Here is a 26,855-nt window from a genome sequence, read left to right on the forward strand (position 1 = left end):
GAACCTGCTCCATGATGCTGCACTGTGGCTGATGCGGGACAGACATTGCGAGGATTGAGACGGATATGAATCCCGAATTGGTTTTCCTCAACTGGGTCGAATTCCCGCCTGATCGGTTGTCGTTTGACGTTTATTTTCATTTCCCAAACAATCAGCAATCTGTCTTTTTAATACAATTTAAACTACTGCCAGTTTGTTTTAACATCATTACAGTTGTATTTTGCAAGTTGTGGCTAACTGTGGTGTTGACAAAACATTTAAGTAGAGATTAAACTAAAACGGCTGTTTTTGCTTTTTCTCCTGCAGAATATGTGAAAATTAAAATTCAATAGTCTTTGGTCCATTGTGAATAATGTTTTCTTCTTCTTTTCTCTGTCTTTCTTTTCTCCAGGTCCAAGGGTTGGAGAAGCAGGTGGAGTTCTCAGAACTGGGCCCAGTGGGGTCGGTGACGAAGACTCTTCCGTATGGCATGGGTGGAGGCACAGTGGGAGGAACAACAGGGGGAGTGGTTAAGCCTCCGTACCAAACCCGTATCTTCTCCACTTCCATTGACCAGACACCCATGAAATCCAAGCCGCCCACCTACAATTTATTTAACCCATACGACTCGGCCCGGAACCAGTCCCTGCTCCTGGACCAGACAGGATACCACTCTAAGCGCAAGCCCTCACTAAAGACAGCCATGAAGACCAAGAAGATCTTCGGCTGGGGAGACTTCTACTTCAACGTCAAGACCATGAAGTTCAGCTTGTTGGTGACAGGGAAGATTGTGGACCACATCAATGGGACATTCACTGTTTACTTCCGCCACAACTCGTCTAGCCTGGGGAACGTGTCGGTCAGTATCGTGCCACCGACCAAAGTGGTGGAGTTTGAGGTCGTCCAGCATCTGCACCCCCACACTCAGCAAAATGTCCAGATCCAGGAGACCCAGCAGACCACCATCGACCCGAAGGAGACAAAGACCTTTAACTGTCGGGTGGAGTATGAGAAAACCAACAGATCCAAGAAGCCCAAACCCTGCCTGTACAACCCTTCTGAGACCTGCTTCACGGAGCACACCCAGTCCCACGCTGCCTGGCTCTGTGCCAAACCCTTCAAGGTGATCTGCATCTTCATCTCTTTCTTCAGCATCGACTACAAGCTGGTTCAAAAAGTGTGTCCGGACTACAACTTCCAAAGTGAGCACCCTTACTTGGGATAAGTAAGTGAGAGTGAACTGCAAAGAGGGAAAAAAAAGAGACAATGTTTATGACGATGATGATTATAATGATAATGATGGAAATCATAGTCATATTGATTACGATGAAGAAGCAGGGGACAGTTTTTTGCCTCTAAACTTGAATTGTGGATTTAAATCAAGTATAATCGAGTTATGGATGGTTAGGATATGGCTGATTTCTCTGACTTATTTTCCAACTTTGTATTTGTTAACTTCTGTTTTCGTCTGCTTTTTTCTGTAAATAATGTACTCAACCTCAGCACACTTATTGTTTTTAGATATTTGTTTCTCTGTGTTATTACTTTTTGCAGTTGGAGAATTCGGTTGAAAACAGCTGGAATCAGTATTATGCCCTCCGAGTACATAGGGAGCCTCTGAGGCGGCTGTGCTGTGCCATCACTGTATGGCAGACATAATGTTATGGTAGACTGACTGTTAATCATCCTCTCAGCTCTACGTTTCCCTGGATATAAGAGAGTTATATGTATGAGAAATGCTATGCTGGATATGCATACAATATACTGTATGAAAAAGCACATTAAAATCTCTTAAACTGTCTGTCTTTTACTGGGTGAATGTTTTTTGTTCAGTGCTACAAGCACAATTGAAGGGCACAAGCTGTGCAGCGTGTTCACGTTATCTAACTCAGCAAGGACGCTATTATGAATTAAGTTACATTTCACTCTGATTGGGAGCTCATGCCCAAGCTTTCTGTGAAGATATGTCATTTTAATTTTCTGAAACATGTTGAAGGGGAGGATTGAATTTAAACTTGAAAACCAACCGCGAAACATTCTTAAAATGATGATAACTCCTTCTGAGGGAGTTGGTGTGTACAGTAATTGAATCCTAGCGAGGTGACTGATATCATTTTAATTACATTCACCCTGAAACTGAAAGGAAAAATAACTATTGTATTGGAGGCAATATGACTGACAGATTTTGTTTGTTTGATCGTGCGAGCAAAGGAAGTACTGCACATTTGAGCAGGCCTTTTTCAGTTGTACCTAAACCTCCAGATGGCTTTGTCACAATTTACTGACTGCTGTATTATTGGAGCCACTGTTATGATCTCAGCTACTTAGAAATATTTACTTTACTTCTTTATTCCAACTGTTTTGTTTTCCAGTTTATGGAAAAATTCATCAGGATAGTTTCATTATTGCTATATATAAATATATGCACCCAGATTAAAGGAAAAAACTGAAAACAAAGATCAACTCACCCACCTCTTTCTTGATTAGATTAAGCACCTCCACCTTCCAACTATCTCAGACTCTCTCCTTTTCCTTGTTCACAAACTCCCTTTCTTCTCTCTCAACACAGACCCTTTGCTCTCCACAATTTTTGATCTGACGATAATGGTGCTCAAAATTTCATTAGAGAACATACAGTCGACGCTAATTTAATCTTCATCTCACTCAGGCTCAATAGCCTGTTATGCTTTTGATCAATGGCATTGAGATGGCGGTCCAGGGAAGTCCATGTATCGTACACAAGTTGCTGTGGCTAGTTGGGACACAGAGATTGATGGAGTTGCCGCAACCCAGATTCTCCAGAGTTCCCCTCTTGGTGACACAGATTCTCTACAGCGGGTTGGTGAAGAATCGCTGCAGTAGTTGTTGTGGACAGATGCTTATGTACTCCTTTGTGTGTACGTGTTTGTGCGTATGACTTAATCCACTGAGATTACAGACACTGACAGCACCTATTTAACTGACACATTAATTTATAAATATGGTGATACATGTAAAACCTGTAACCTCTTTTAATCTCTATAATGGGAAAATGTCTAATCACGAGGCAACACCAATCAGAAATAAAATATTACATTTAGAACATCTCTTTCTATGTTGCCAAATGTTTCATGTTTTCCTAAAATGTTCTTATCTTTAATTCATCCATTTTCTACATGCCAGATTATTCAGGGCCGGCCAGAAGCTCCGAAGTCAAACTTCATTGACTGGCTTTGTGGGCCAGTAGTCCTGATGGTGGTGTTACAGCAACCGTATAAAGTTAAAAGAAAATCACAACAAATCATCCGTCCGTGACAGCACTTTGCAACTTTCACTAAAATGTATGCTCTGGTGAACAGAAATGGTTAGACGCTCTGTAGCTAAATATATCTCGTTATTTAGCTACAGTAAAACAAATGACAACATGTGCATTGTGTGGCAAATTTAAGAACAGTATCTCAAAAACAGATTTTTTTGTCTGTATTTTAAATGATTTCCTTCTGTAAACTATTGCAGATAATGGAAATCGGTCATCTCATCAGTTTTTCTCTATGATAAATCTTCATAAAAAATAAATTACCAACATTAATAGGTTGTCTTGATGAAGTACACAAAGTCTCAGAACTTGGTCTTGATAATGGAAGTTTTTACACTAGTTTGAATTCTGCCCTTACAGGCACCTCTAGTGATTGCCTAAATCATAGTGAACCTCTCGTTCTTTGCTTGGAAGGAAGTTTAATAGTATCATGACCTGCTCTTCATGTCAAAGTTTAGGATTTCAAGCATGAAACAAAAAAAAAACAATTTTGGCATTGCTCTGAGTCGATTAGAGACCCATGATTTCAAAGATATGAGGGGAGGAGAGCGATGAGGAAGAACATGCAGCTGGACTCAAACCACCGTTCATGGTGGGCACTTTAATCTCTAGGCCAACAAGGTACTCTACTTAATACTGTGGTGCAAGAGCACTTGTTGCCTTTCTCAACATTCATTGGGCAGTCGGCAAAAAGCAGCATGCATTATCAAACCAGTTTGAACAGAGACCTGACTCAAACAAGATAACACAATTGCTTACAGCAAGCAAATATTTTGCTTGAAATCTCTTTGCTTTGACAAAGTTCAGAGGTGTGGTGTGCATTCACATGTCACAGATGTGAACTTGCACATAATTAACAATGTATTGCAAAATAAAATGTCACAAAAATAATGAATAAGTGATAACTGCTTTCCCTCTTCACTTGTATAGGCTCAGTCACCCTGTGACCAGTAAAGTTAAATGATATAGAAGATAAATGAGTAAAATCAGTGGTGGAACTTAACAAAGTAGTTTACATTTTACTCAAGTTCTTAAGTAACATTTTAAGGTACTTGTTCTTGAGGTTACTTCAATAGTTCCATTTTCTTATAGGTTACTTCTACTCCACTACACAGAAGCAAATGTACTTTTTGTACTTGTTTATATCAATATTGCTTTTATTGTTTCTGATTTTACCATGTAAAGTGCCTTTGAGGACTTTTAAAAGCGCTATACAAATAAAATATATTATTATATTATACACTTTAATGCATCAATAACAAGAATCACACAGAATTAATAATTGTAACATGGGCCATTCTTTATAATTGAGAAGTTTTACTTTTGGTACTTTAAGTACATAGACTGTGAAGTATAAGACATTTAAGTAGCCTATATTTTGATGCTAAAACTTTACTTTTACTCAGGCTGATCAAATAAAAAAAACAACAGTATTATTTTACACGCTAGTGGTATTTCTACTTTTACTTTAGTTAAAGATTGGATTACTTCTACCACTGAAATAAATGAATGAGAGGTACAGCAGGAGTGAGTACCTGTCGTGCACTGCTGGCTTGCGTAATTTCTCCACAACGACCTACATTTCCCAGCAACCCTTTCGGCAGATTCAACGTAGCCACACGTTGCAACAACTTCTTCTTTCGGAGCCTGTCAGCTGAGCCTGTGCTTCCTCTTCATCTGCCTTGAGAACTGGAAACATGCTGTCCTTCGCTCTGAGACGAGTCACGCGGGTACGTGTATTATAGAGTACTGGTTTTGAGTCAATGTTTCTTTTACGGTGTGTTTGGGTTGAGTGAGTTAACTTAGCTGGCGTTTCTGTACGGTTGACCCGTTAGCTAGCTTAACGTCCATACCGTTACTACAGGTGTGGGTTTAACTGCCCACCTGTGCTTCAGCAAGTCACCAAATGTAAGAATAAATGCGGCAGTTAAACGTTTGTTGTCGTTTCTGCCCTGTTCATGTGACACATTTGACACGTCAGTCGCTTGTTAGCCGATAAGCTAGCAGGCTAGCTCAGTGTTATGTAGCTGCAGTTGTGCAATGATGCAACAGCGACTGCTCCGTTTCATCATGTGGGACAAGAAACAACAGCGATCACCACGCGTCCCTGTATCACCTCCCAATGTAACGAGCTCTTTTGGGTTATTTAGTGACTGTAACTTAATTCAATTATTCTATATCAATCAGAATTATACAAGCCTCAGTCATGGTAACTATGCAATAATGCAAGCATAGGTATTCAGAAAGGCCCCCTAATAACGTTCAAAGTGCAAAAAGAAGTGAACTGCAGGAGTACCGAGAAAATATTAACTTTCTACTTTATGTAACAGATAAGGCTGTTCTTGTCAAAGCAATGTTTCAGCAGATTGTTGCCTTACTTTAGGGTAGCTACAAGGATAAGGTAAGCTTCATTTTCCTAATTGATATTATCCTAACATATATGATGAATCAAAGGTCCACTTACCTTGCACGCTCAAACTGATGGTAAAACTCAAGGAAAGTATTTGAAATACCTTTCAGAAAACAATTCAAAGGCACCACAATCCTCAGCCATCCTTTCTAAACCCAATCCATCAAAATCTGAACGTTACAACCTCCAAGTATTTATTGCAGGTTTGTAAATATTATCTTATACTTCAATGAAAATCTTTGACATTGTGTTAATAATTTAACTTTACAGATGTGCTTAAGTACAGCACTATATTACAATGTAGAGTGGGTTCAATTACCCTGGTTAATTATTAGCATTTATTATTATTATATATTTTGAAACTCTTTTTCCCTGTTAGGGTAATTGTAGCCCCCTTGATTAAAAATGTTTTTAATGACAAATTAGTTGCCCATTGTTCTCATTTCAAAGATATCCAGTTTTATAATTTGACAGCTTTTTAAATTGAATAAGTTGCTTGGTGAGTTGAGGCATCAGGGTGATTGGGGAAAAAACAAGTTGGTTGAGGGCTATTAATACCCTAATTTTGAACTTTATGAAGTGACCCATTTTGGAGATGGTGCAAATTTCATGTAGTTTCTCAGAAACAACTAGGCTATGCCACATTTGTGCCAAAGTTGTGTGGCATGTAGTCAGACCTAGTTTTATAAGTCACTGTCAGTGTGTTTTGAAGTTTCACATTAAACTGACTGAGTCACATGCATGCATGCTTTTCCTATTGGTGGTAATTGATTAAGTGTGCTTCTTAATCCAATTTTAAAAGGACTCGCATGACCCGTGTTTCTTCTTTTGGTTAAGGAATGCAGTGTCCTCACAGGATCTGTGTACGTGTGAGGAGGAGAGATTCCAGGCCCTGTGCTGGTTGTTCTTATTGCTGTTGACGTACAGCTTTAGGATTGGTGTAAAGGTGGCTAAAGATGAGGGAAACTCAACTTTTGAGATTTGTATCATGAAAGAGTAGTTCATCTGCTTGCTCTTAAACAAGGCCAGTTGCTGCAGGTGATGGATTGCAGTTTGTCACCTTAAGAATAAAAATCTCTAATCCCATTTTGAGAAACTGTTTCTCCCAGTACAAGAGGCCAAAGAAGCAAGGCTCTTAGCTGTCACTTTTCTATCTATGCTTACATTATATTTCTTTTGCTGAAGAGAACATTTCTCTATAGATTATTTTTTATATATTTTCATTTACTTTTCTATAAGCTTTGTTTTTTTTTTTTTTTTTTTTTTGCAATTTTAGGCTGTTGAAATAACTTGCTTCTGTGTAGATGATACTTGAATTACATGGATTTTGCTCCACATTAATCTTCACTTCTCACCAAATAAAGAGGTGTCCAAGCTTAGTTTCAATGTATTCTGATGGACAATCAAGCTTTTAACATTTTGCCAAACCTTTGAGTTAAAAATTACACAAATTAAAATTGTACTGTGGTAAACTTAAGTAGAGCAAAGTGGGCATGAATATCACAGAATATAGCATTTCAATTTTCAGGTTTTATTTTTGAATGTGTAGGTTCTGCTTTGTGAGACATTTGTGTAATTAGAGAAAGAGATCTGTGAAACAGAGGTCCACAGAAACATCTTTAACTTTAAGGGCTGCTGTGCTGAATACTTAAAAATAGTTCATTGTTGATAATAAATGTCTTCTTTACTTTTTCATTGATTTAAACATGCAGAACAGTAAGAAGCTGTTTTTTTAACTTTATGCTACTGCTTGATGATCATTTACTGGCATGACCTTAGCTGGCAGACTGTAGCTAGACAAGAAGGAAAGTCAACATTCTGTGACGTAACCAGGGGAAACTCATCAGTATACACTGAAAGACAGACATTTAATCAATTTAATTCGGGAAATTGACCTCATAGACAATTTACCTCCTATGTATCTTTAGTTATATTGTGTACTCAAGTGAAAACCAAGAATAACTTAGGGTTACATATAAATAGTATACAAATATATGAATAAATGGTTAGTCGTCAAAATCCAAGCTAAAAGTACTCGTACTTATCCGTGCTGATAGATTAGACATTTGTTTTGCAGGGCTTTGTTTGTTGTTGGTGAGAGGACCTGCTGCCCTCCAGAGTTTGGTGCATAACTCCTACTCATCACGCTTTTGTTTGAAGTTCTGAGGGAAAGATTTGCAGCAGCTCTTGCAACTTTTCTCCAAAGTTACAGTCAACAGGGGTTGACACGTTTGGAAGAAAGAATGCCTTTTTTTTTTTTTCTGTTGTCAACATAAACCCGCTGAGTGGTATTTGTGCATTCAGTATTACCCAGCAATACGCCTAAAGATTTTTTTTCTTTTTTTTTTTCGAATCTACTTCTATAAATTGACCCAGAAATAGTGTTTCGGAGTCGCCCTGAACACAGCCTGTCTGGCTTCATCACCTCTCACACCGAAACCACTAAAACTCCAATTTAATGCTTTTATACACATTCTTTTTTGACAAAAGTAACATAACACTGTCACAGCAGAGTTATTCTTTAGCTATTTGAATTCATTTAACAGGAACAGAACAGAAACACATTTTTCAGGTATCATGACTTCATCCATTTATTTTATTTTTTTTTTGCCAACAGCGATGTTTATAAGTTGCTTAGAGCTACTCTGATTCCATGAAAGATGACAGCTACTTCCTGTTACATTTCCAAGCGTTCCTCAACCAAGACCAGCCTTAACACACGTCAAACAACCAAACATCTGCCAGTGTCTTGAGATACCTTACACTACTGCATGTACCTCATGCACGTTTTAATCTTTTCTGCTCTTGTTTGCTCACATCTTGATCATCACAAAAGGTACACAAAGGTCTTCTGCATCCAAATAAAACCGTGTGCTGGTTCAGGCTCAAATGAGCTGCTTTTATCTGTCTCATAACATTGAATATTTAACTATGGGAAAATATACCAGCTGTTTTAACTTAGTTTCTGACATTTTTATTGACAAAATGATTAATTGATTAAATTATTGGCAGATTAATTGAAAATAATAAGCATTAGAAGCAGCCCTAATTTAGTCAAGTTTGCTCCCCCTGCTGTACCGTCCTTAATGTTTTCTTAAGATTTATGCTCCTGAAAACCAACAAACTGATTCCATCTCCTTTTACTGGTGATGTGAGAATATAGTTAGCATGGTTCTCTACTGATTTAGCCGTATTTAGGTGGCTCAAAATTGCCCTTGGTTGGCCCGAACAAGATTTTACAATGCAGAAAAAAAAAAACAGTTATACGAGCAGTGTGTAGTATTTAGCAGTAAGTTCGCAGGTTGCATCCATCTGAATACCGCTCCTCCTACTCCTCCCTTTGCAAGCGTGCCGGAGAGCTACGTTGGCCTTTAGGTAACATGCAGCGTGACTGGCTCTATCTTGTTTGGTTTGTCCTTCTACTGTAGAAACATATCGATGCAAGATAGAAGTGCAACATGGCAGACTCTGCTCCCTATGTAGATATAAATGTCCATTTCTAAACTAACGGTTCTAAGTTTAAGGTGAAAATACACTAATCTAAACATAGTTCTGAGTATTTTGCCAATAAATCCCCCTGGATCCTACACACTGTTCCTCTTAAGTGCGTCTATTTTTGATTTAACAAACCATGCACTTGACGGGGACAATGAGAGGGTTGTGGGCACAGGCACTCTCTGACAATGCCAACAGCACAGTCCACAGCACACATCTAGAATCGCTGAGGCACCAGGAAGCCCAGAGTGGAGCTCTTTTGCCATCATCACCGCAACAAGCATACATGTATTGTTCCACCGCCTACACCTCCTGAAGATCGGCTTTGTTGCAAACATCGCTTATGTCTTTGATTGTCTCCTTGACAACCCTTTGACCCGAATACAGCGGAGTCGCCCTGAACTTGGCCTCCGTCCCTTCACGCCTCTGCACCCCATCCAGATTTCTCTGTCTGGTGTTATCTAAACTGAATCACAGGGCAATTTGTAACGGACAGCCCTGCTATTAGTCAGTGACGGGGAAAGAGGCAACTACGTGTCAGACTGACGGATGCCGCTGACTGTTGACACTTCTTCTCTCTAACCTTACATATCTTCTTTTTTTTTTTTTTTTCTCTACTCCTCTCTGTTTTGCTTCTGATACCTGGCTGATTGTTGTTTGGTACAGCCTCTGATGGACAGCAGTCATCTGTAAAATTGACCCGCATCAGGAGCTGCTTCAGGAAATGGGCAAAATAATACAGAACCAGGATTAATGAAATAGTTTTTTTTCTTCCCCTTTCTTCTTCTTCGCCATTTGTCTCCGGACACAGATGTTTGACAGGAAAGGCAAACTGCCAACAATTGCCTTATCATTGTCACTCATATGCAGTGCATCTGTGACTCTGCCATTATCTGGTGCTCGGCTCCCCGGTTGATGTGGCCTATCCCGCCCCGTTTTCTCACAGCAAAGTTTCCATCAAGTTCACCTTCAAACAACAGCATCATCTGTCGCCTAAAAATACTCCAGCTGTGACATATTCGGTGCTTGTGTCTTGGCTCTCACTTTTCTTGGATCAGTTTGTCTTGTGTTCATTAATTAATCTTCCGTAATGATCAGGGCTGGTGAGATGAGGCGGGACAGCGGAGCGGCAGACCACAGGGACTGACCTGTGTGTTTGTTTAAGCTCAGTGCTGTCTGGACGCCACCGAAGTGATGGCGATGACAAGGCGAACTAATAAAAACGCCGCATGAGTGCTGCTTGGCTGAGCGTGCTTAGCAGATTTGAATGACAGGAGGAGGGTGGGGAAAGGAAAGCAGGGATGAAGGTGGAGGCGAGGAGGAGGGAGAGTCACCCTTGTCTGTTTTGCAGTCCTCAGTAGCGCTGTAACCATGGCAGTGTTGGCTTGTGTTGGGTTTCTCTCTGCCGCTGCTTTCCCGAGTCTCGGTGTGTCCCGGCAGAAGTGCAGACAGCGAAGGACAGTTCCCGTCAAGATTTAATGACCCGTGTGATTTCTCAGCGAGAAACTTGTCCTCAGAGGCAGCCCGACCTGTCTCCCCAGGCCTTCATCTCTTCCAGAACCCAGAGGGGAGGGGGGAGGGGGGGGGGGAGGGGGGGGGCTTCTCCCTTTTCCACCATCGACACCGCCACTGGTGACAGAAGGCCAGAGTAGAAACTGTTAGAAATCGGCCATTAATGTGCAAGTTGCCTCCCCTGGTGTGTCACCGCTGCTCCCTCTGCCACCCTGGGGAGCAGATGAAGAGGCGGAGTAGAGAGGATTGGGCCTAACAGCGATGGAGTAGATAAACTATCTGCAAGCTGTTCCTGAGGATAAAGTGTTCTTATTAGCTGTTTTTTCTACAAAGAATGTTGAACTGAGGTTGGTCAGAAAGCTTCTATTATTTCTAACCAACATTCAAATTCTTAAATTTTTTTTTGTCTTGAAATGTGTGAAAATACAGAGTTGATTTCTTCACAAGATTTAAAGCGCCTTAAAGCCACCGCAAAAGATGAAGTACCCAGACATTTTTTACACCACATGGAATAAGCGTAAATTGCATTTTTTTTTTTTTCATATTGGTGTCCTCATCCGGTGCTGAGCACTGTGTTAATTGCTTTTTAATGGCGCCATTAAAGGGAGGCTGTCCCTCACACCCCAGCACACCTGTACAGATGATAACTATAGGTTGGCAGTGGTGGGATTGATATTGTTGATTCAATGACGGGTGTGAGCCACTATGTTGTAAATGCTATTGACCTGTCAAAGAGGGGTTTCTTCTCTATTTCTGTGTCTTCTCCCACACAGTCACAGCGCCTCTCTGTTGAAGTGCACACATAAAGTACAGCTAGAATACAGTGCAATCTTTTGGTGCCGTCAAAGTTTGTATATCACCTATGCGAAGTGTCTACTGTATGCAATACCAAGCCAGAAATTTAGTGTTTGAATAATCCATCACAGGGTTGGAGCCAGTTTAGGATTTGTGTTTAACGTTTAGACAAGAGACAGTGAAAATTGTATGGACTCTGCACACTCACGTGATCGGGCATTGCAGCAGCAGCAGCAGCAGAACTCGCCAGCCCCAGTCCAGATTAGATAAGCAGGAAGTGCTGAATCTGTTCTCTATATGCCTCCTTCGGCACACTGGGGCTGTAAAAGTCAGTCCCCCAGTTTGTGGAAGTGCTGATAGAGGCATAATTGAACAACCACGCTGATTATTGATATCATGCAAACACGCCAGTTTCTAATTATGTCGGGCTACATATCTGAGTGTAGGAACAGAGGAGGGGACTTCAAATGTCTCCTTATTTATATACGACAAATCAGGTTGTTACCTCAAATGATCAAATACATTCTGTAGAAACATATTTCTCTCTTAATTATGTTGTGGTTGCTCTTTACGGGTGGAGCCCCAGCTAGTTTTAATCTTCATTGATAATAAAGACCTTTTTAAAGATGACAACATAAACATTCTCAATGGGCTTCTTTGTATTTCCTGTTGCTATGTTTGTTATTGCAATAGCGGACAGGAAGTAAAGTTAGACAAAAGCTGTTGCCCTAGCAACAGAATGGCAATGAAAAGCTCTATAACTCAAAAATGTATGTTGTTAATTTTTTCCCTCTTCTACACACCCACATTTTACATATTTTTCTCAGTTTGTAGCTGCAACACTCCTACTCTGTTAGCATACTTTTATTAAAGCAGTGGGAATTTGCAGTGGTTTTGGTTGATACATCAGTACTCATGAGACCCATTGTAGTGCAGTGGTCCAGGTTTAGAAAATGTGTTGACAATAACTGTCCTATCTGTATAAATCTATTACACTTTCAATTGATCCTTTTCCCCCCTCTCTCCACTTCTCTTGTGTTCACAGCCACTGTGCCAGCGAGCCCCGGTTCGTCTCAGTGTGCGTGGTCAGCAGTCCCACGCCGCCTCCCGTACGGTGGATGAAGATCGTCCATGGACGGGCCAGGAAAGCCTGGCCGAGGACGACCCCGAGATGTGGGACCTGATGCTGAAGGAGAAGGACCGGCAGTGCCGCGGATTGGAGCTCATTGCATCTGAGGTAAGACATCTTGCTCGATGTTTTTCACTGTTCAGTTGTGCAGTTAACAGAGCGATGGGAAAGGATGGTAGAGACATGTCTTTGAACCTCTTGATTAGAACACTATTTGCCCCATGCCTTAAAAGTGCCGGCATCGAGTTGATGTCCTAGAAGATACTTGGAAATACAAAGTAAAATATTTTTTCATTCAGTCAGCCTTAAGTACAATATAAAAACTGATCCTATTCCATTTTGTTCCGATTGATTTTACTCATTTTTAAAGAAAGACGGTCGATGTAAACACTTACTTAGTGCCTTTTAAGAGCTGGCAGCACCTCCACCGTATGTTGGCAATGGAGATAGCTGAGAACACCTCATCACATCTGATTTAATGTTTTGGCAAAATGATTGGATAGATGAATAGTCTTGCTAGCCTCATGGATATCTATTCTGGTCGTATCTTTTTTTTTATCTATATCACTGCTGTCAGCAGTGATAGAAAAGCCCTTATCAGTGCTTCATCAGGGCTCATTCTGGAGATAAATACAGTACGCACAGCACATCCAGTACAACATGATGTGGGTATTGCATTTGAAATTCATACACTGCAAGTGTATTAATTCTTTATTCATATTTATTCCTAATTCATCTTGCTGTTGTATGTTTCAATATTTTATAGCAGTATATTTGCTGTTTTTTAAGTGTTTAAGGGGCTTGCTAGGGTAGTGAAACTGACCTTCTGGCTCAGACACAGAAATGGTAAAATGGATATCATGAACTCTGCCAAGACTAAATTCATGTTATTCAAATGCAGCTTCCTAAGTAGTGAAAACGCTCACAGGATACAGTACTTTTTGTGAGCCAGCATCGTCGGTTGTTACAGAAACATGTGGGTTACTCTTTGTTTCTATTCCAAGGCTGGATGGTGTGAAATGGAAAATGTTACTATTCAAAAGAGCAGAAGAGGTTTTATCTTGTATTGTTCTGTCTCTCTCCTCCTGTTTCTTCTTCGCCCCAGTAGTTTTTCAGTGGAGTATAGCGGCCCCCTCTCTACACAAAGCCTGACCGCTCTAGTGTGAGATAAAGCTGATATCTTCATCCTGCCTCCTCCCCACCTCACTCTGTGAGCCACAGTAACGGCTCAGGGAGGCATTCCTTCAATGAAAAAAAAAAATAAAGAAAAGACTACCATACATGTCCATAAACATAGACACACACACACACACACACACACACACACACACACACACACACACACACACACACACACACACACACACACACACACACTTAAAGGCGCTGAGAAGCACATGCATTTCCTTTTGTAATATATGCAGAGTTGTCTGCATGACAGACGGATGCAGCAGAGAGCTTTTACTGGAGCTCTTATCTTCCTTGATCTCCTCTTGGCTCCTAGGTGAAGCATTAGCATAAACACACATGCACACACACACACACACACACACACACACACACACACACACACACACCTCAACGAGGGAGACAGTGTGGAGGCTAGACTGTACTATTTGTTCTTGTGTCAAACTTTATAACTGGCCAGTGTGATCATATACAGTAAGAGTGAACCAGAAGAGGTTTCCATGGTCAGTTACAGAGTCAGGGATTGTGAGGTATATGCAACAGGTGGTCACTCCAAACGTATTTGTGTTGGTCAGTATCACATAAACATTTACAACATTTACACATTTAAACATAAACAGCATATTTTAATGTGTTTTTTCACATAACATAGTTGCTTACTATAAAATAACTTTTAATGCTTTGTGCCATTCTATACACATTTGTATAATAACCCTGCGGAGAGGTGACGTTTAGATCTGTTCCGGCAGCAACATTTAGAGACAAGTTGGATGATGTTTCTGCATCTCCAGCATCCACAGCAACAATTTACTCCTCAAAAAAGAAATGGAGGAAATCTCAGCAGAAGAAATTCAAAGAACGGTATCATTGTAACAGTTGGCTGCAACTAAAGATGATTTCCATCATAACTCAATCTACCATTTATTGTCTTGATTAATCATTTAGTCTTTGAAACTGTGACAAATTCCTACAGCCCAAGTTGACGTCTTCAAATTGCTTGTTTTTTTTAAAAACAGTCATAACCCCCCAAAAGAGAAACTTGGAAAACCTTACATTTGAAAAGCTAGAACAAAGGAATATTTTGTATTTTTTTACTTAATTTATGACATAACAAAAAGTTTATTAAAATATGAATCAAAATTGGTCTTGCTCTAACGTAGTCCAGTAAAATACATCACAAGAATCATTTTCCTGAAATCAGCCGAGTGAAATGAATCAGTGAGTTCAATAAAAGTTACTGATATTTTATATTAAACAGAAATACTTAACCTGTCTTTTCATCTTCCAGCACACAGACGAGATATAAAGAGAACTTTTGGGGTATGATTGTACCCCTTTTGCAGCACACAAACCATACCTACAACAATTTTGTTTTTCTTCCATTGCAAAATTATTAAAAAAGGCCACACCAATGTTTCTCAGCATGTGCAGAGAAGTTTATTGCATTATCTTGTATCCTCCAGCAGCGAGGCGATAAGCATTGTGAAGTGCAGAGTGTTAGTCTATGGAAGTCCAGAGGTTCAATACTGTAATGATTGCCTTTAGCTGGAGGGGGATTTCTCACTATCACTTAACAGACTTTAATTTGCCGTCCTTGTCCCTTCTGTCCACTCGAGCCATTGATCTCTCTCTGTGTGTGTGTGTGTGTGTGTGTGTGTGTGTGTGTGTGTGTGTGTGTGTGTGTGTGTGTGTGTGTGTGTGTGTGTGTGTGTGTGTGTGTGTGTGTGTGCGTTTGCGTTTGCGTTTGCGTTTGCGTTCTCGCCACAGAATTTCTGCAGTCGAGCAGCTCTGGAAGCTCAGGGCTCCTGTCTGAACAACAAATACTCTGAAGGCTACCCAGGGAAAAGGTGAGTGTGTTTATTGAGCCACACCCCGGCTTATTAACGCCGCTGATATTTCCTGCTTCAGGATATTTGTTACATTCATGCACACATAAACACACGTACACTAGTTTGTACTGTGTTCTCTAGTTTGCTCTGTAATAGTACATGCCAACCATACAGCAAATAATCCACAGCCTCTGCTTTGTCAAACAATATTCCTGAGGGCATACATTGGAAGAATTCACTGTCCGGGCTGGTTGTTGCACGTTTTCTATTTTCAGTTTTCCTATTTTCTCGTATTTCTCTCAGATAATTCACATTTATCAGCTGCAAACAGAGAGCTGACCTGTTTTGAAATGCTTTTCATTTGATGCATTTGATTCCTGCAGTACAAGCCGACCATAAATCTCCCTCCCACTGAATGTGTTTTTGATTTTTAATGTTTTCCCCTAACATCCTACTCATCTGCTGTTTGCACTTAAATGCAATGAAACAAAAGGATGATCTCACTGAATGAGTGGTTTGTAAAGTAGCCATCTGTTGCTCCTTCATCTGAATGAGCGTTATCACCTAAGATGTCCCCAATTTGCTGTGGTAGTTTTGGGTTAACGTTGGTCTAGATTGCTCTGAGTCAGCAACCCCAAATCACCGGCCCGCGGACCGACACCGGGTCACAAAGCATTTGCTACTGGTCTGTGAGGAAAACGGCTAAATGAATAAAAGAAAGGAATAATAAATGTATAACATTATAGGCTGTCTGTGCGATAATTGCGTTGAACTTGGCACGTCGTTCTGCTTTTCTCTCATCTGTTATTCCCACAACTCACGTACGCAACGCTGTCATTAGTGTCATGATCACCCGCCACACGTCACAAAGTGGATCGGGCCACTAGGGCTGTACCAAATGTCATTCAAAGCTCCCATTGAGGTTTTCAAATAGAGCTTTGAATGTCCGGGAATTCAGGTACTTGATATGAAGGTAGATTTGTGTCTTTATTACGCAAACAAAAAAATATGTTTTGAAAGCAAATTTCTCGCACTGCAATCAAAAATCAAGTTTGTAAGTGAAAATATATAAACTGAGAATAAATTATTTGTTAGTTTTGCTTATGAAACTATAATTTTTGGTTGCAAAACAAAAACCTTTGCTTTCAAAACCAAAAGCTACGGTTTCAAAACCAAAAGCTACGGTTTCAAAACCAAAACCAAAACGTAAAGCTACGAGTTGAGTTTGGACGTAGTGGGCGGGGCATACGCTGCTGAATGAGCCAGGAGTTTCTATTGGTTGGTTCGACTTACGTTACATGCACGCAGAAAGTGAAGCTTCATGTCAACAACACCTCATGTCATTCTTTAAAAAAAGAGACTCTACGACACTAACAACATGAAAACAAAGTGAAGTGCTAACAGAGCAATATAATGTCAACTTACCTCCATGCCGCTCATCACAGTAACCTCTACAGTGGAAGTAGATGCCGGGATCCAAGTCAAACCCACCAATAGAAACTCCTGGCTCATTCAGCAGCGTATGCCCCGCCCACTACGTCCAAACTCAACTCGTAGCTTTACGTTTTGGTTTTGGTTTTGAAACCGTAGCTTTTGGTTTTGAAACCGTAGCTTTTGGTTTTGAAACCGTAGCTTTTGGTTTTGAAACCGTAGCTTTTCGTTTTGAAACCGTAGCTTTTTGTTTTGAAAGCAAAGGTTTTGTTTGCGTAATAAAGACACAAATCTACCTTCATACTTGACCCCCTTTCTGCGAGCCCAGGTGAAAAAGTTTTTGAAAGGCCAAACGGCAACAAATATGCGTTGAAGTAGAATAGTTTATCAGATACATTTTTTTTTTATGAATTTTGGAAATGATTACATTTATTTTATTTTTCAATAAATTGTAACTTTTGGACTGAGGACTAACTGAGACAGTTACAGAGACGAGGACGCAACGCAGCGCTCACCGTGTTTGACAGATGGAGAGAGGAAGAGGAGGTAGAAGGTGGACTGTCAACGTTATGAATTAAGCTTTAAAGTATTCGGTACAGCTCACCAGCCACACGACACTATTCCTATATCTGCACTGAGCTTCGTAGTGAGTTTCGACTAGTTCACTCTCACCACTAGCTCATTCTCAGGCAGGTGTTTCCAGTGAAATGGCTCTAAAAAGCCACTGTACACTACTTGTTGGTACCTGTGCGGTGGGCTACGTTAGCGACGAGCTGCCGTAAAATCACAACTCCAAATAATGAATGATGATATTGCACTGAAACTGCTGAATGTGTAAATAAGCAACTATTTGCTAAAAAGATAGACATATCAAGTTAAAAGGTGATGATAGATCATAGTTTATAACGTGTGTTACTGCTGTCCAAAAAACCTCATTTATAACAGGTCTAATTCAATTGAATTCATATTACAGTTTAATCCAGCAGCTTATCTGCATGAGTGATGCATCTCTTATTAAATGGCCCGAGGGTGTCTCTCTTTTTTCCCCATCCATTCCCTCAGATACTACGGTGGAGCAGAAGTGGTCGATCAGATTGAGCTGCTGTGTCAGAAACGAGCATTGGAGTCCTTCGACCTGGACCCAGCTCTGTGGGGGGTCAACGTCCAGCCGTACTCCGGTTCCCCTGCTAACTTTGCCGTCTACACGGCCGTGCTCAATCCCCATGACCGCATCATGGGCCTGGACCTGCCTGACGGAGGACAGTGAGTAGTCACCACAGCTTTCCTTTTTATTCTTGGCCTGCACCCGGTCACTTATAATCTCTTATTTCTCACAATTTCCTTCCTACACTCGTGCACCATTTGCACCTGAAAAAAAATCAAGTTTGTTTCAAAGTAATGTAACTTAGTGTTTTTCTTTCCATCTGTTTACATGTTCCTCTCTCTCACCCCAGTCTGACCCATGGCTACATGTCCGACGTGAAGAGGATCTCTGCGACCTCAATCTATTTTGAGTCCATGCCTTACAAGCTAAATGTAAGTAGAGAGCCCTTATGCTGATATCGCCAAACATGTTGTGAAGGGAATGGGACAACACCAAAAAAGTGTGTGATAAAAGCTGTGAGGCAGATACAGGTTAAATAATAATAATAATGTCAAGATAAAGATAAAGACTTATGAACGACCACCACATGAACCAGTACTGTTGGTCAGAACTGCCCGTGTGTCGGAGGCTTCAGGTTCTGCTGCAGAACTGTGTACAATCTTTCAGTTGTATTATTGATCATCTCTGTTACTTTGTTTCCTCCCCTAATTTTACAGTCAGTAAGAAATTGTGCTGGACAATCAAATACTTTGTGTGAATATTCGCAAGTGAATATGTTGTGAAGTATGTTGTGTATATGGTGTTTTGCACTGCCCCTGAGAAAGCGGTTAGTGTGCAGCTGTACCACCAAAAAAATGGATGTGCTGCTTACAATAAACCTTACTTTTTTTTTTTTAGAATGTTACTAATATATTGCCATTATAGTACACAGCGATTTCAGTCAGCTTTATCCGAAGCTATCAAATGTAAAAACACATTGGTCATTCTTTTTTTAACTACTTCTGTTTGAATCATTGACTAAAGAAGAAGAAATTACAAATCTACAACGAGCACAAACATCTAAATGTATGTTGAGTATTTTTGTCTTAGGCTCTAGAAGAACAACAGGATATTGATTTAAATAAACCAAAAAGAGAAAATGTAGGAGAAAAGCTGTGACCCTCTTTTGGGGAAATGTTGCAGTGTGGGTAGGGCTTCATCCCAACAAGCACTTGCTGGCAAAAGAGGGGCATGAACACAGGTGTTTTGGTGGATATATGGCCTCTCCACTCACAATGCAACCGTTCAGTCCTCTTGGTTTAGTACATGTACAACATTCAAAGTGCTGTTTTCCACCAGCATTGAAATCTGTATACAACCAGGGTCCCATAGATATGGGCACGTCGTGTATTAGTGTATAGTGTTCCTGGGGTCATAGTTGTGTGCTGGTGTTGGTAGCTGCTGATGGATGGCCATGAGAGTCTGCATGTCCAGACCTGCTGATGTATGGGCAGGCAGGACCCCTCTGCGAGAGAGATAATGGGAAATCGACAGGCTGGCCAGCACCGCTGGCTCTGTCTTCACAATGAGCAGCTTGATGGAGTGAGGGGGCATCCATAGATGTGCTCTGGAGATGGGAGATTATCAGGTTGTCTAAATAAAGCGTTCCCTCCTTCTTTTCTCTTCTCTCTTTCTTGTCCGTGTCTCCCTTATTCTCCATCCTTTCCGTCTCCCACTTAGTTTTTCTGCTCCGTCCTGCTGTCTGTCTCTCCCCTGTACCGTCTTTCCTCTCTGACGCTTGGAGGAGGAGTAGACGTGTGAAACCGGAGGTTCAGGCGCAAGGCACACTTGTCTTTTGACTGTTCCAGTCTGTCTCCATTTCATGTGACTCAGATGTTCATTTCCCGGATAATGGATTGTCTAACATATCCCAAATTTCTTATTTCAATGAAACGAGCAGATAAAAGTCTCCAAACCAACCTCTGATCTGTTCAGCCTCATCACACCAGTTGAGTAGATCCCTGAAAGGCTGAATTTGGATAAGTAGGGGTGCATTACTGCAATTGCTCAATTTTCTTTCGTTGATGTGATGGGTTGAAATGTCTCCCTTCCATAAATTCCTTCCCCCTTTTAAGGTAGCCAAAGTACTTCAAATGAGCTTCAAATGGAGAAAAAAAACAACCTCTCTTTCGAGTTGATATGTTTGCTCTTCATCTGACAACTTTTTCCTCATCATCTTTTGTCCTTTTTTTTTTTTTTTTTCTCCTGACCCTTACTCTCCCTTTTTAATATTCTCATATTCATCCTCCGCCTCTTTTTTTGTCTCTCAATCTGTCTCCCTCTTCGTTTCTCTGCAGACTACAACAGGACTCATAGACTACGACCAGATGGAAATGACGGCCAAGCTGTTCAGGCCCAAGCTCATCATCGCTGGCACCAGCGCCTATGCCCGCCTCATTGACTACTCCCGCATCAAGAAGGTGCATGGAGAACTCTCTCTCTGTTTACCCAACGCACCCTGTGTGTGTGTGTGTGTGTGTGTGTGTGTGTGTGTGTGTGTGTGTGTGTGTGTGTGTGTGTGTGTGTGTGTGTGTGTGTGTGTGTGTGTGTGTGTGTGTGTGTGTGTGTGTGTGTGTGTGTGTGGCTCTACTTCATCCTCTCCTGCTACCCGTTTTCTCATTCTGCAATATGAAGGTCAGAGCAGCTTATTCCTCGTATCTAAACCTCAGTCAACCTTTTCCTCTGAACTGTCACTCACACCTGCTCCTCTCACTGATAGCAGGCTGTTACCTAGCCAGGATCACTCCCCACCACATCTTCACTAAGTCCTGTCCCACAGTGGAGACCTGTCTGCTCTAAATACTGGGCATTCACTTACAAGCTTCAACTTATCCCAACGCAAACCAAATTGTATTGTCTCTCACAACACAGATGCTTTCTCCTGCCTACTCATCCTAACTGAACGTGTATACTCTCACTGACTCACGTGTGCAAGGCAGCAACTTTTAACTGCACACTTCACTGCCCTCTTTGGCATTGCACAAGAGGCCCTTTTATCTGTTTTTGTTATACCCACCCGCTGATTCACTTCATTCACTCCATGACTGCTTCCCTTTGTTGCTGCAGAGCCCCACTTTAGCTCGTACCGTCAGATGGAGTGTCCCACCATTACAGAGCTGTGTTTTTATTAAGCACCATAACTACTTTGCTGCTCGGCCTGAAGTGGGGGCCATATTTTTCCCCTGGCGTGTCTCTGTGGAACTATTTCCTGTTTTATGGCAGAATCTGCCGGGCCGGGCTCCTCTCCAGATTTTCAGAGTGTTGTTACCTAGATTTGAGCAGCCTTTTTTTATTTTGGGAAATTTGTTTCACTATCGGCGTTCATCAGCTCCTGCACATCACCCTCTTGTGTTCTTTACCCCCTCCAGTAACCCTGCCATCTATCCTGCCTCTTAATCTAATAAACATGTGCTGATCCAGTTTAGATATCAGTGGAAAGGAAGATTGTCATGATAATGAATATTAATTGGAACACTAAAAAGATTGTTTACTGCTCTGATCATTCGCCAGCGAGTCATTTGCATGTTAGCAAGCTATTTATTGTTTGTGCCTTTTTCAATAAATGCTGGCAAGAGACTGCAAAGATTTATTGAATTACGCTGTAATATTTTGGGCCTCTGAAGACTGCCGGAGAGTGTAATAACAGCAGCTATGTCTGCCCTTTGAGGAGATGGGTACTGCTTACAGATGTAGAGTTATCATCAAATCTTAACAGTGGGCGTAAAACGTAAATATTTTTGCGCCAAGAGGTTTTATCTCACATTTAAATATAATATGCAGCAAGTTTAGGTATATAGTTTAGTTTTATAATAACTATAATGGTTTCTGGTAGCACCCTATACATCAATAATGATATATGCATAAATATATATTTGGTATAAATATTTGGTCAGTTCACATTTTTGCTCTGTGCTCCAGATTTTAAATTAAGCAAGGACTGAGGCTGACGTGCTGAATTTCAGCTGAGTGGAGATTTGAGTGCGTTTACATCTAGATTGGGGATTTAGGGTCCTGTTTCATGGTATACATGTGAATCCTAATGTTGTGTTTGTTCCCTCTTTTCACCCTCAGCTGTGTACTGACATTAAGGCCTACCTGCTGGCTGATATGGCTCATATCAGTGGCCTGGTGGCAGCCAAAGCCATCCCCTCTCCCTTTGACCATGCTGACCTGGTCACCTCCACCACACACAAGTCCCTCCGAGGAGTCCGGTAAGAACAAGACACCGCTGCGTCATTTTAGTTAGTTATTTTTTATTAATAGCGCTTATAGTCATTTTGTGATGTTGTGATTGCCTTCTAATGAGAAAAATACCACGGTAAAAATGCTTTGTCAGTTAATTAGTCCATTCTGTTCAGGGCTGGCCTCATCTTCTATCGTAAGGGCATTCGCTCAGTGGACAAGAAGGGGAAGGAGATCGCGTACGATCTTGAGGACAGGGTGAACTTCTCTGTGTTCCCCTCCCTGCAGGGCGGACCTCATAATCACGCCATCGCTGGTGTGGCTGTGGCCCTCAGACAGGTCAGCACAACACACTAACGCCCAATTTCAACTTTATTTGTATCGATATAACACTTAATTACCTTGGTCTGGCATTTCCTAGTAAGAACTTGATAACTGGTTAATCCATTTTAACAGTGAAACTAATTGTTGTCATTGAATTGCATTGGTTCTACTTGACAAAGGAACTTGTTCCATGAGCCACAGTGGGCGTCTCTTACTTCTCTTCCTCAACTGTGAACTATCTGGATCTTAATGTTGTGCGAGACAGCTATTGAAATTCCATCCATTAAAGAGGATGGAAAGGCAAATGTCTCTCACTTGTAACAACATGATATGATTATAATAGAAAGTTGTTTTCTTGATATCTGATTAATAATTTCTCAGCCCCAACTGAAAACAAGCAAACTCTAACTTTAGTTTTTCTATCTTGCTCAACCCTTTTGTTGTTTTGTGTGTGTGTCCAGACACAGTCTCCCATGTTCAAGGAGTATATCTCCCAGGTACTGAGGAACGCCAAGTCTATGGCCGGAGCTCTTCTCAGCAAAGGCTACACCCTGGTATCAGGTAATCTAACTTGTATTAAAACATTGTTTTTAGTAATTCACGAGGAGACACTGGCTCAGCAAACAGCAGAAAGAAACACCGAAAAACACACAACCCAGTCAATAAAGAGAAATGTCCTGTCACAAAATGCAAATTACATGACAGGAAAAAAAGGCATTTAAATTCATGAAGTGCAAATAGGCCAGTGTCGCTGTCCTGTCAGTCAAGGAAATAAAACCAGATGAAAGTTGTCACTTTCTGGTTGTGAGCGAATGCTTGAATCTTGTACTGCATTTAATCCGCTGGCCTCAGCTCTTTTTTGATGTATAGCCTTCAATTGATACCCTAAAAAATACAGACTTGTCCTGTGCTTACACTGCATTGTGTGCATGCTCCTTTTATCAATCCCTTTGTAGATGTACGTGTAAAAAGAGAGTTAGGGTTACAGTCAACTTGTAAAAAGGAGTGTGTACTTACTCAAGTTGGTTATACTGATAGCTGAGGGAAAATGTATTACATTTATTTACAACATAAACCCAGTTTTCAGTTCGTTAGATGTATCTAACTTAAATCAATGCAGTCTAATACAACAATCCTGCAATACATCCTACCTTCATGAAGCTTGTAATTTGTTGAAATTTAAGAGCGGTTTTGATTTAACTGTGATCATTTCGGAGGATGTAGTTTGTGTATGATGTAGCCTACGCTCCTTCATATAAAAAGGACAAAACAATAGAAACACCTCTCTGTAATGCAATACAGATCCGCAGCACCCTGAACTTTAACTTCAGTAATGTTGTGTTAGACTAGATTACTCTTAGCTAAGTGTACCTATGAAGTAAAACTTATCTACATACTGCATACATCTAACATAAATACAGTGCTTAGATGAAAATAAAGCAGATATGCCGACAAATGCACAAGAAAGGTGAAGATGTGAAGCATTGGAAGCCCTGACAACACATTACTCAACAATAATTTGGCTTCATTGTTAACCGCATTCCGTTTCATATCCTACAGCTAACAAATCTAGTAGCATTACCTCATCCATGTTAAACTAATGTTGAGGTGGTCTGATGAAACGAATGCTGAATATTTCAGATGGAACCGACAACCACCTGGTCCTGGTTGATCTGCGGCCTAAGGGCATTGACGGGGCTCGGGCCGAGAGGGTGCTGGAGCTTGTTTCAATCACCGCCAATAAGAACACCTGCCCCGGGGACAAGAGCGCCCTGACTCCTGGTGGCCTCAGGCTAGGTGAGGAGCAGCTTCACATTACACTGCATTTAGCTTGACTCAGACAAGATCTTGTCATACTTACTTCAGAAACCATATAAAGAAAATGGTGCTTATCTGTGGATTCAAAAAGTTTCCAACCCCAAAATACCTGTAACTTCTGTCAAGATAATCAGTCTTGATATGATCGTCAACAATTCAGCATTATGTGTTCTGTATTTAACCACTTTTGGTCGAATTTACTTTTCACGAAGCATCTTCTTCACTTAATTTCAATTTCACTCACTTTAAAAAAAAAAATTGTTCTGCATATGGAAATTAGTCAGCCACCAATTAAGCCACAAGCGCTGAGCAGATCATGATTAATTAAGTATGTTTGGGTTTTTAATCATCTTCCAGGAAGTTCAAGAGCTCCACATCTACACTGCCACATTTTTAGCATTGTCTTAAGGCGAGAAACTGCACTTATTACCTTCTCAACGGTTTATTTGATTGAGATTTGATCTGCACCTTAACGACCCATCGGCCATCAGCATCATTGTTGGTTTGACCCATCTGAAGTCTGTAGATTTATTACTGATAGTTCAAGAAGTTCCTTCCAAAGACCATATGGTTCCTAAATAGAATATAACGCGGGAAAATGTATTAGAGACAGTTAAACCTGTGAAAGCAAAAGGAAGTGATTTCTAGTCATAACTTTGTATTTCAAGGTGCACATTTTGTGTTCTTCTCCAACCCAGGTGCTCCAGCCCTGACATCCAGACAGTTCAAAGAAGCTGACTTTGTGCAAGTTGTCGAGCTCATGGATGAAGGCTTCAAGATCGCCTTGGACGTCAAGAAAAAGACCGGTAAGCGTGCTGTGAGAGGGGAGACCGATAACAATGTAGCCTGGTATTTGGCAAGAACATGGGCCTCAGATTTTTGCCTCTTTATTTTTAAGACTATGTAGTTATTAGAGAGGCAACAAAAGTACATGCTGTGTGTTATATTAAATTGTTGGATACTGAAACATTAGCTGAAGCAAAAAGCCCAATGGTGATAAAACAAAAGGAAGCTGAATGGCCATAAGGGAAAGCTGAGCCTTTTCTTTCTCTTTAGGAAAGCTCCAGGAATTCAAGAACTTCCTTCTTCAGGACCCAGAGACCGTGGCTCGCATCGCCAACCTGCGTCATCGCGTTGAAGCTTTTGCCAGGCCCTTTCCCATGCCAGGCTTCCACGACCATTAAACCAAACAATATAGAGTCTGTGGGGCCATAACAGCCAGGTGGCGTAAAGCTGGCTGAGCAAAAGTGTACAAGGAGATGGGAAAATGTCACGATAGTGAATTGTGGTTGCTGCCTGTGAAACAGGTTGACTCTTTCTTTTTTTTCCAATAAGATCTGGGGAAACTACTTTTTTTTTTTTTATACTTCTTATAATCATTCAATCCATTAATATAAAAACTTGGCCTTGAGTTTGGGGTAAAGAAACAGTCAAATGTAACAGATTTTGTAGAGCCGAAGAACCTATTTTCTATTGTATGCGTAAAGATCTATCTCAGTTGTCGTCACACAATTTCTTTAATGTGGGTGTGTGGGAAGAAAAAAACATGTCAAATCAAACAACAGCTCTTGGTGTCACAGACTCTGTGACTTGATTGGTGTATAATTAGTTTTTTCTAATGAGATACACGGAGGTCTTAATGCTGTAAAGAGTCTTAATTAATGTCACAAATGTTTTAATTACATTCACAAGGAGATGTGTGCATGATAGCTTTCTTTTCTGTTTATTAAACCAGGTACACAAGGAGATCTTATGAGGTGGTGGGGTGTTCTGCCATACAGTGTGGTGCTGGCTTTTAGATTTATGTGGGCCACATTTTTTGAAGATCAGAAATGAACCCAAAATGTTGTGAAACATTATTTATGAAAGTTAGACCTTTTAACTAGAGATGTGTGCATCTTGTCTCTAAAGTTAGATTACACCTGAGGTGGACTAAATCCTTTAAACATTTTTTAAACTAAAACCCAATAAAGCAACACGAGAAACTGTGTTCACATATGTTTACAGTTTTCTTTTTTTAACCAAATCAAATGTAAGCTTTTCTTTTGACGCTGTTGCTATTGCAATGTCTTTTTTTTTCTTTTCTTCCAGCATATCAGTGATGTCAGATTTGAATTGCTAAATATTTTGCTATGATGGATGAATAACCAAATGGAATAATAACAGAAATGTCATCCTGGATTGTTTTATACTTTCCTTTTAAGTGCGTTTACAAAGTATCTAATCTTTTCTATGTATTATTTAAAAAGAGTTAACCATGTAACGGCCATCATTTCACATATATCTTGAGGTTTCCAAGACCAGCTGATTTGTTGTACTAGAAG

General features: G+C 40.6%; 2 protein-coding genes across 3 annotated transcripts in view; both read left to right on the top strand.

The window, feature by feature from the left end:
- LOC137873511 (neurexophilin-4) overlaps positions 1–1,755 on the top strand; it is a 110,841-nt gene extending 109,086 nt beyond the window's left edge. For both annotated transcript variants that reach the window (XM_068711732.1, XM_068711731.1), the window contains one exon: positions 392–1,755. In XM_068711732.1, coding sequence (XP_068567833.1) covers positions 392–1,204 — 813 coding nt within the window. In that variant the 3' untranslated portion in view covers positions 1,205–1,755. The remainder of the gene's footprint in view (positions 1–391) is intronic.
- A 3,142-nt stretch (positions 1,756–4,897) lies between these two features.
- The window catches only part of shmt2 (serine hydroxymethyltransferase 2 (mitochondrial)), a 22,437-nt gene continuing 479 nt past the window's right edge, over positions 4,898–26,855 (top strand). Inside the window, exons 1-12 of the mRNA XM_068712392.1 lie at positions 4,898–5,004; positions 12,532–12,723; positions 15,571–15,650; positions 18,126–18,326; positions 18,518–18,599; positions 20,505–20,627; positions 22,279–22,418; positions 22,566–22,728; positions 23,175–23,274; positions 24,355–24,510; positions 25,230–25,337; positions 25,588–26,855. The exon at positions 25,588–26,855 is cut by the window's right edge and continues 479 nt beyond it. Of these exons, the coding sequence (XP_068568493.1) occupies positions 4,972–5,004; positions 12,532–12,723; positions 15,571–15,650; positions 18,126–18,326; positions 18,518–18,599; positions 20,505–20,627; positions 22,279–22,418; positions 22,566–22,728; positions 23,175–23,274; positions 24,355–24,510; positions 25,230–25,337; positions 25,588–25,715 (1,506 nt within the window). The 5' untranslated portion in view covers positions 4,898–4,971 and the 3' untranslated portion in view covers positions 25,716–26,855. The remainder of the gene's footprint in view (positions 5,005–12,531; positions 12,724–15,570; positions 15,651–18,125; positions 18,327–18,517; positions 18,600–20,504; positions 20,628–22,278; positions 22,419–22,565; positions 22,729–23,174; positions 23,275–24,354; positions 24,511–25,229; positions 25,338–25,587) is intronic.

Source organism: Cebidichthys violaceus, unplaced genomic scaffold, assembly GCF_023349555.1.
Source record: "Cebidichthys violaceus isolate CVI_PGR_0920_01 unplaced genomic scaffold, fCebVio1.0.p SCAF_17, whole genome shotgun sequence".
NCBI classification, from domain to species: Eukaryota; Metazoa; Chordata; class Actinopteri; order Perciformes; family Stichaeidae; genus Cebidichthys; species Cebidichthys violaceus.